Here is a 9771-nt window from a genome sequence, read left to right as displayed (position 1 = left end):
GGAGAGGGCAGCTGACTAGCAATTGAGACGGAGTTTGCGCTGTTTAAATGCCCACGGCCACACCACTCCAAATGTGAAATATGACCAAAGGGTATCTACTGTTTCTGTCTAACCATTGGGAAACAAGCATACGTAAGTCCTGTTGTGCTTTTCAACCCTGAGCTTGTATGCCAGGCGCGCATGAGACGTGGGTAAAGGAAGTGCATGCCAAATACAGTGGCTTTGTGCTGGGGTAGCGGTCCGATGATCAGATCCCAGAGTCGGGCCTATACCTGCAGTGTAAATGCCTGAAATTCTGTTCGGGAGAAGCTGTATGCCCTTAGCCGAACATCTTCGGAACCGCAACGCAGTATCGACATTGTTTTGACCAGCGTCACTAGACGACGTCGTACACATTGCCCTGGACATCTTCAGGGCCCACACAGGACGATGCCGCATGTTTGTTTGGCAGCACTGTCGCTTTCAGGACAGGCCCTGAGAGGGTCCAGATTGATATCGCAGGCTAGTCCTCGCGCATAATTACTCCCTTTACACGCATATGCATCAATTACTGGCTTGATCACTTACACATCGTGTAATCATCGGTCAACCCGAGACCTCGCCTTCAGTCACCCCAGAGTACTACACCTCGCCTCGCCTGAACTGCGGTGTGCCCTATACTCGTACTAGCAGCAATACCTGAGAGGTTTCCTGGTGCATCAGCGACAAACACCGTACCTCGAATCGTCGAGAGTAGTGTGCTAAACTTGCGCGATATCATCTGTGGCACAGAGGGGAATCTCAACGAGCTCCGCAAATGCACGCGCCGGAGAGCCGTCCATCAAGACGATTGATTGCATGATTTATGACCAGGAGCTCGCCCTCATCTCCAGAAGTGTATAGGCAAGCTATATTCGTGTGTTGTTCTTGTTGACAAATTTGACCGGGGTGCGGCAGCTGTCTTGCCCTGGCGGGTATGAAATGACCGCCGCTATGACAGCTTGGGTGATCGGTCCGTTCGTTCACGAGTACAACCCTGGTGTGTATTATGATGATGGAACAGGTGCAATTCGATGCGTTGTAGTGGCATTCACGGTTGCAGCTCTCGAAGGATATGGGGACGCCGAAATCTAAGCCCCACAAAAGGAAGGCCTGGCCTTCTGCCGTCCCATATGTCGAGGAACTCGAAGCCTAGGTTGGACGTGTTGGTGTACAGTGAGACAATCCAGGAATGTCAGGGTTGGCCTTGGGAATGTGGTCACCTTGCTGCTATGCTGTTAACCCCGAAAAGCACTGTTTTGTACGCGTCTGCCTTGGTAGCTGTCTCCCTGGAAAGGACGATTGAACCGATTCCGTCCTCTCTCGCGGTGCCTCCGGTCTCGAGGCACGGTTGAAGATATGATTGCGTGGAGTGAGCCTTCCACGTCTTGTCGAGGACAAGCGGGATTAAAAATCCGTCGGTGGCCGCTTTGTTGGAGGTGGAGCCGAAATAATATCAATAGCTAAGTTGATCGGTGCATCACGGATCACATCTGACTTATCCAACCCTGAGGACGTGCAGACAACCTGAGACATCCAAACCCCAACCACCAACGATCAATAGTGCTGAAGAGCTCGCCCAATACGGGACATTATTGGCTTTTTATTGTTGAGAGATACAAGTATCCCTGGCTTCGGAGCTTCGGGGAGTTGGATTTACAACTCTCCTTCTCTGCTTTACGAATTCGACGCATCAGACGTCAGATGTCTTGAACTTGCGCCGTCGACATAAGACCATATTTGGAAACCTGTGAGCCCCTCGCATAAATAGAAACTCTGAAGCCAGGCATACGGGGTAAAAGATCCCTATATAAAGCCATTAATCCTCCAAGCGGTTACGCCCAACGCATCCTGTTCACTTCTTTGCACCAGACCAACCGAGAAAACCCTCTACAATGCGCTCTCTCGGCTCCTCCATCTCCATCCTCCTCGCCTTTGCAGTCGCTGCACTGGGTGCGTTTGGAACCACCTCATCTCTCTCTGGATTCTCTACAACATGCTAACACCATCCAAGCCCTTACCATCACCTCCCCCTCCGCAAACGACAAAGTCGACTTCAGCAAACCCTACACAATCCGCTGGACAACAGTCCCGTACGCCCTATACCACCCCCCACCCCCCAAATGACATCTCCAAGGCCGCAGAAATAATAGAGGATGCAGCTCGGACCCAAACAACTTCACCATAACCCTCGTCAACGCAAACGGTCACAACGTCAGCAAGGACCTCACAACCCGCGCCGAGTCGTCGGAGAACGAGTACCGCGTCGATCGTGTCTGGGGTGTCCCCGTTGCGTATGTTGACACTCAACCCATCCTGTATCCTATCTATCGAGAGCTAGCTAACGCGAGCTATGTGGGCGGTACCGTATAGGGACAACTACCAGATCAACTTCCGCTCCACGGCCCGAGACAACACGGGTATTCTGGCGCAGTCGCCTATGTTCAATGTGACCCGTGTTGCGGATAGGCCGAGAGAGACAGGCGAGTGTCCTTGCATCCATCGGATCTCCATCCAAGGCGTACCAGTGTTGAGTGTGAGGCTGACTTAAGTGCGCCTGTGTAGAAACGTCCACCGCCACCGCCAACGAATCCGAGTCTTCCCCAACAGAGACAAATGCGGCCGGGAAGGTCGTGTATGGCGCTCCTGGTGCTGTAGCTGGTATAATGGGGTTGGTTGGGTTGGCATTGTAAAACTCTATGGAGGAAGCTCACGAAGAGGCGCGCAACCTCTATCGAGGTTGGAGTTTCGGGGGGCGGCTGCCTCAGTAAGGCATGATGCATAATGTATGCAAAGGACATGGACTACTGCGAGGCGGGCTTTTTCTTTTGGGATATCACTGGCAGTAATGGTACCTTTATTGGCTAACTAGCTACGGATTATGGTCCTTGCAGGCATACTACTAGCGCGGGTCAGTAGATATGCAAGGAGGCCACTAATAGATATGTCATAGCCAGGAGAAAGAGGCCGTTCGGTTCCGGTGCAGAATCCGTGTCTATGAGTAGGAAATATAAGATAGGAAAGGAAGTATCAACGAGAGCGGCCTGAGACGAGGGAGACAAAGAAATTTTGAGACGAGAGCCGCCGGCAGGAACAAAAGATACACCAAGAATCCGGATGTACGCGGTCCCAAAGCCCTTTTGGAAAATAAAATATATATAGGAGATGGAAAGACGAACCGAAGGGGTATTGGGCAAAGAAGAATTATCCGAGAAGAAAAGCTGTCCCATACGGCGGGGAGCAGGGGCTCCCTCAAAGAACATCGGCCAGAAGATTTAGGCAGACCAAGATAAAAAACAGGGACACCCAATATCACTGGTAGTCGAAAATTAAAGAAATGTCGTCAGCACCTTTCACGATGCTCAAAGAAAGGTCATCACCGAGAGCATGGAATTTCGTGATTGATTCGGTTGAGAGAACGGGAACAAACGATTGCGGGTGTTGAAAGAGAAGAAATCTATTAGACTTCGACCTTCTTCCGCCGAGTGAAAAGACGGCGCGAGAAACTCGAGTCCTTCGATTGCGGGGCTCGGGATTGAGGAGGCTCAGGAGGCCCAGTGTTCCGGAGGAAGTCAGCTAACGCACTGGTCTCCGTCTGTCGCTCGTGGACAGGGGAGAGACCGCGGCGCTCCGGGTTAACTCTGGTTGGATAATTTGATGGCCCCATGGAATGCTGCTCCGACTGCGGACGCAGGGAAGTTTTGGAAGACTTTGACGAGGGAGTCTTCTCAGACGAGGTGCTGCGGAGGAGCCGGGCCTTCATCGCCGACGCGCTCCCGAAAGCACCGGGGGAAGCTTTGCTGGAGGGATTGCTTAAGGGTTGGGTTTCGGGTTCTGACGAGGGAGGAGGCACATTGCGGAGGAAGTCGATCAAACTCTCCTCTTCACGCTTTGGCTTCGGCTCCTCCAGCAAGACCTCAAAATCGTCATCGTCCCAGTCAATGGCGTATGGGTCTGGCGCCCGACGCTGCGTCCGCCTCGGGCGGGGGTCTTCATCGGTGAATCTGGTAGAAGTGGAGGGCAGTTTGGGAGGGCCAGCTGTGATGCTTGTCCCATTTACTGAATCAAGGAGGCCAGTGCGAGAGGTATTGGAGATCTGTGATTTGGTTGTTACCGACTCCCCTTGGGTGCTGGTGATCGAGGGAGCACCCTTGTCGTATGCAAGATCGTCCGAGTCCATCGTACTGCGGAAGGGTGCCACCGTCCGTGGGATGCGACGTGCTCCGACGGTCGGCGGACCCTCACGAATGAAGTCAATCAGGTCAGACGTTACTTCACCCTTGGAAACTGCAGCGGATCGAGCTTGCAACCTGGGCCCACGATTAGAGGTTTTTGAGACAGCGCTATCAGCCCGAGAGGGCCGCTTCGACAATTCCGTTGCATCTGAGACTCTGTGATCTGGCATGGACTTAATTGTACTCGAGGGGCTACTCGGCCCGGAATTTCGGATAAACTGGGCAAAATCGGAGCTCGATTCAAGACTGGGCCTAGCATTGCGAGGTTGTCCGGCTTTCGCTCTCGGCTTGTGAGGAGAAGCTGCGTGCATGGGGGAGTGTTTCGGGAAGTCAGGGGCTCGAAATTTGGGAGAGGGTTGGGCTTCGGTGTTAACCCTCCGGGGAACCGATGCCTTCGATGATGTTGCATCGTCCGGCCCAGTGCTTTTTAAGAAATCAGCCAAATCGGCGATATTGGATCGCTGCGCTTGCCATTTCGGCGCATCGGGGAACTATTCGTGGTTAGTTACGAAACTAATGAAGTGAACCAGACACTGGTAGCCTACATCCATCTCGCGAACGCTCCTTGGTGTGAGAGTATAGTGGAGTGTCTCCTCGCTACGAATCAGTTCATCCAAGCCGGTGACATCGTCATGCGAGCCTCCCCCAGTCGTGGCGGATACCCTACTCGCTTCCGAAGAACTGCGGAGGTGCGGGGACGGTTCGGTAGGCCGGATTATTAAACCTTTTAGCCTGCTTGAAACCTGCGACGTGCCAGAACCAGCAGTCACCGGGCGCTTCTCACGGTGGCTCCCAAAACTGCCTGACCTGCGCGGTTTTGTTAGAACTGGAGAATGGGTCGATGGTGCCGCGGATGTTGTCGGCCTAGTTGAAATACGCTGCACGGCCGCACGTTCTGTCACAGAGCTTGAGGTCGACAGTGTATGGGAGCGGTGGCTAGCATTCGTCAAGACCAACGGGGTAGGGCGCTTATATGTACGTGAGTGGCTTGAGCGCGTGCTATCACTGGAGTTGGAAGCAGGCCTTGACCCTTTGTCTTGAGTGCTATCCAGCGACGGACGAATTTCCCGGACCGGGGTCGGAGGTTGGCTTGCATTCGGCTCTGCGGAAGAAGTGCGGACAGGGAAGGGACCCGCGCAAGAAGGCAAACCTTCACTTTGCTGTTCTAGTGGACTTTCAGAAACGGCAGTCACAACTTGTTCGCTCGCCAAGGGTGCGGAGACAGCTGAGCATTCATCTCTGCGTGTAACATCCCTGCTCGGCTTGCGCTTTGGCCGCTGCACAGAATTCAATGTTGGCTTCTCAGCCATTCCCTGCCCTTCAATGACTTCAGATTCCTGGTCAAGTAAGAATGTAGCGGGCGCCTTGGGGCCGCTAGCTGGACTGGTCAGAACTTCTGTGGATTGTTCGCTTTTCTCCTCTGTGATACTTTCGACTTGGCTTTCGGCTGAACCATCCTTTTCAGGTGTATCCGCCGTCAATTCACGTTTGGCATCTGGATGGGGAAGCTCAGCCTCTGCAGGTGTAGACCCGGGCGTTTGATAATCCTCCTCCACTTCCTCGTCCTGCGTCTCCACTTTCTCCGTCTCCTCACGCTCCTCGTACATGGTCTCTAAGCGCCGCCGTTCTTCAGACGCCGTGGGAGACGGGCGGCGAGTTGCTTGGTCATCCTGCGTTCCCTTCTCCAAAATCTCAGGGGGGTACGGAGCGCTTGGTAATGAATGCGATCGGCCGTGGCGGGTGACTGACGGAATACGCGCGATAGGGGTCGCAGGCGAACTAGCACGTGAGGATACCGTTCTTGGGGAGTGTAAGGTGAGCACCGTCAGACTATGTGGGCGCACTTTGTGTGCGACGACTGCTTGCATTGTCTGGACCTCACCGTTATCCACATCTGGCGGTATGTCCAGGTTCTCGATTTCCTCAACGTCGTTGTCACTCACAGGGAGCGGAATGGATGCTGGGTCGAGTTCAGACTTCTCCCCGACAAGAGGAGAGATCTGGCTTTGAGTGTCGCCGGCCACAGAAGAGCTGCTTTTCCTACTATGCAAGATGGGCCCATTAGTGCCGCGTCGTCGTATAGAGTCGCGAGATGCCATCCGACTCAGATTTGGCGTACGTGTACGCTTCCTCCACATTCGCCATAGCCGTCCGAGGGTTGGGTTCAATGCCAGTTTTTCCACATCCAGCTCTTCCACGATCAACCGGTTCATGCTACCCCTTTCTTTACCAAGTTCCTCCTCCTCATCGCATTCAACGACGAGCCTCGATGATAGCCGAGATCGAGCAGTCTCTCCCGCTATCACAAGGGCTTGCTCCCCAATATGCTCGATAATTGAGGTTAGGAAGATGGCAGCAGCAGGAGTGATATTGCCGATGTGGTTGGTGAATCGTCGGGGTGCTCCTTCATCGTCCACCAGGCTTTCCTGAGCGATGTACTCCTCCTCGTCGTCTTCTTCCATGTCACCGAGGCGAGTATATACCATGCAGCGTAAACGCGTTAATTTCCAGGTGCGAATCAGGTCAAATTCACCGTTCGGTGTCTGGCCGCCCCGAAACTCATTTTGTTCGTCTTCTGGGCCTCCTAGGTACTCGCTTAGCTCCTCGTCGGCCACAGAAACTACTTCCTTCGCAAGCCGGGGTTTCAGAACATCGGCGACAGCAGGTCGAATTGAAGCCAACTGGGTTGACTTGGCAGCTGCTAGGATGTTAAAAAGGAGATGGTCGAGGAATCCATTGAGGGCGGACAAGGCATCCGGAGTAACGAGGGCGCCTGAATCGTCTTCTTCGTCCGCCACAAAGTCAGCGGTGTTGAACTCTTGGTCGGTGGTGATAATCTGGGACGCCGATGATGATGCGATAAATGATGGGGCCGGGTTCACAGACGGAGGAGCGAAAAGATAAATGCGGGAAAGCTGCGAATCGCTCGAGATACTTGTACTGCGGGAGCGAGAGCGAGAGCGCGAAACTGTCGTCCCTAATTCGGACTCTGGACCTTTGTTGTGCTGCATCTTAGACGTGGTATACATATCCGAGTCCGAAAGCGGGGAATAGAGACGCCGACAAGACGAGCCCTAGAACCAGGGAACACTTTTCGCGCAAGTTAGTCGATTTTGAGCCTCCTGAAATTGGTGGATCTCGATACGCGAGTCGAGAAGAATCTCTGGTAGCTGCTGACCCTTCTCACAGCCGAGGAGATCACTTCTCCTTTTCTCTGACTGGGATCTTTTCTTCGCTGCACATTCCAACCATGAGATATCAGGACAAAAGCTGTCAGGTATAAGCGGGCCTTTGTCGCCAATCTTTGCTTTGAGCTGCCCTTTTAAAGCCGTTTTCTTCGTTCCAACGTCCTGGCAACCGGGGGAAAAGGACAAGAAGGAGGCGAAGAGAGAAGCAGAATAAGCGTGAGATGTGGAATGGCTCTTTGAACGTGCTCTGTGTAACAGACCGATCAATCAGCAGCGACCGTTGTTCATTTCGCCCGAGTAATATTCGAGAAAGAAGAGAGGGGGAAGCGAGCGTCGAAAGGTGGAAGAGGAAAAAAAGAGAAGTAGATGTAAGAATGGAGAGGAGAAGAGAAGAGAAGAGAGAAAGGAAGATCAAGCGGCAGGACAGTTGAGATTCAGGAGAGTCGCAGACAAGCTTCCCGCGATGGTTTGACACCAGGGCTGCTTTCCTCTGCTTCTCCCTCTGCTGCTCCGTCGAAGTCTGCTCCACCTGAAGGCACCCGCACTCGACTTTGGACTAGTTCTTGCAGAATCAGGAGATGGTGGAGCAGAGGACGGCGTCCTTTCTGGCTGAGCCGACAAGGAACAGGGGACGTGTGGTGGAGCGGGAGGCCACGCCGGCTGAGGAGGCGGATCCAACGCGGCTTTCTCTTGCGACAGGGACAAGTAGGGACAGGCGAGACACGAGCAATATGGCTGCAGATGAATATCATTACTGCGATCGTCATCTCTCAGCCAATATGGCATTGCCATTCTCAGGATTGTCTGAGAAGCACTCGTCGTTCCATGGATCGAACTCTGTGAATTCCAATAGTCCTAAGACCCCTCCCACACTATTGTCCACGGTGTCGACTCCTGGTCAATCCCGATCCATCCTCTCCCGTGGGACCTGATTGAGACAGCACTGAGCAGCAGAGAAAAACCCCCGATTGATCGCCCGACCCAGACTCGACTGCTCTGGGTTCCACCTGGGCAAACTCCCAACTCTGCGGGCCTTATCCATTTTGGGGAAAAAGGAATGCAAGAAGAACCTTCGACGCTCGGAAAGGGGAAGATTTGGCCCGAAGTCTGGAGAAGACGACTGACTTTGCATTTCTGAAACAGCACCGTTGAACAGCATGTCGTTTTGCTTTTCTTTGTCGCTTTTCGTGTCTTTTGGAAGACTCGGCAATGGCAGAGCTCTTCCCGAGGCGACAATCATCAACACGCAGGGCTAATTTTGGAGATCAGTCTTGAATCTGGCTCACGAATCTGAGCCCCCAATAAATCTGCTGACACACGGCCCAGTCACAACCCTCAAGAATGTGATAATGGTGGCAAAAAGCAAAAAGAAGACACCCAACCCGTCAAGACATCGGTGCCGCATCTCTCGCTCCGGCACTCAGAATCATCTTAACTAACAGTATCACAATCCCGCCCCATCTCAGCCTGCCCCAAGATGCAAGCATTCTTCGTCATCCATGTTCTGTCGACTCTGCGAGCGCGTCGAGTGGCAAAGCACATGAATCACTCGGCGGCGCTCATTGGGAACATCGCAAGAATCGAAGGTTCCACGCAGTCCCCACGCGCAGTCCCCACGCGCGCTTGAGGTTCGACCAGCACCATCACCGCACAGTTCATGAATCTTCGACTGCTCTCTCCAGGACTCTCGAGTCCGCCGCGGGTCACTGCCAGCCAATCGTTCCTGGTTGCCAGCCAGCCGCGATCCATCCTGCGAACTCGTCCGAGCAATCTCTTTGCCGATTTAGCCAAGCAGGCTGAGGAACAATGGATGCAACCGTGGTTCGCGCGATTCATCCCGGCTGAGATAGCCAGAGTTTTATCGACGACGCTTAGAGCGGAAGGCAGAAATGATTGGCTTTCGTGGCTCGGAAGATCGCATCATTTCTTGATATTTGTCTGAGCAAGTGATGGCAGAAGGCCTCAGGCTGGCTGAGAACTTGCGGTGGTCGACCACAGCGAGCAAATCCGCAGAGCAGCGACATCACATCACTTAACGTCTTTCCCAAGCGAGTCGATCACCCAACCGAACCGATCACCTTGGTATTCCATATTAAATGGCTATTTTTCAAATTGAATATCTCAACAACCATGCTTCTAGAAGAAGTATAACTTATATATAAAGCTTTACAAGGTATAATATATAGAAATATACAGGCTATAACTAGTCTATCCTTTTACTTTCCAGGGTATTATAAATTACACTGGTATTTTTGGTAATTTTTATTATTAGGATAAAAACCAAGGCTTGAGAGGGTATAAAATAGATATTTAATAGTTTTATATTATAT

The 9771-nt window shown here is 52.7% G+C and overlaps 2 protein-coding genes across 2 annotated transcripts; one reads left to right on the top strand and one right to left on the bottom strand.

Moving 5' to 3' along the window:
• Positions 1-1913: 1913 nt before the first annotated feature.
• Positions 1914-2569, top strand: BJX67DRAFT_385197 (GPI anchored serine-threonine rich family protein; the record flags this gene model as incomplete). Its single annotated transcript, XM_071033808.1, has 4 exons — positions 1914-1971; positions 2033-2111; positions 2181-2312; positions 2392-2569. The coding sequence occupies 4 exons, from the start codon at positions 1914-1916 to the stop codon at positions 2567-2569; spliced, it is 447 nt and encodes a 148-aa protein (XP_070881819.1).
• A 909-nt stretch (positions 2570-3478) lies between these two features.
• On the bottom strand, positions 3479-7264 carry BJX67DRAFT_385196 (uncharacterized protein; the record flags this gene model as incomplete). The annotated part of the gene is made up of 2 exons (XM_071033807.1): positions 3479-4744; positions 4799-7264. 2 exons carry the CDS (start codon positions 7262-7264, stop codon positions 3479-3481), a joined length of 3732 nt encoding a protein of 1243 aa, XP_070881818.1.
• Between the last annotated feature and the right edge of the window lie 2507 nt (positions 7265-9771).

The sequence above is a fragment of the Aspergillus lucknowensis genome, assembly GCF_044049455.1.
Source record: "Aspergillus lucknowensis strain CBS 449.75 chromosome Unknown BJX67scaffold_60, whole genome shotgun sequence".
Taxonomy (NCBI): domain Eukaryota; kingdom Fungi; phylum Ascomycota; class Eurotiomycetes; order Eurotiales; family Aspergillaceae; genus Aspergillus; species Aspergillus lucknowensis.
This window is presented reverse-complemented; position numbering and strand designations above follow the sequence as displayed.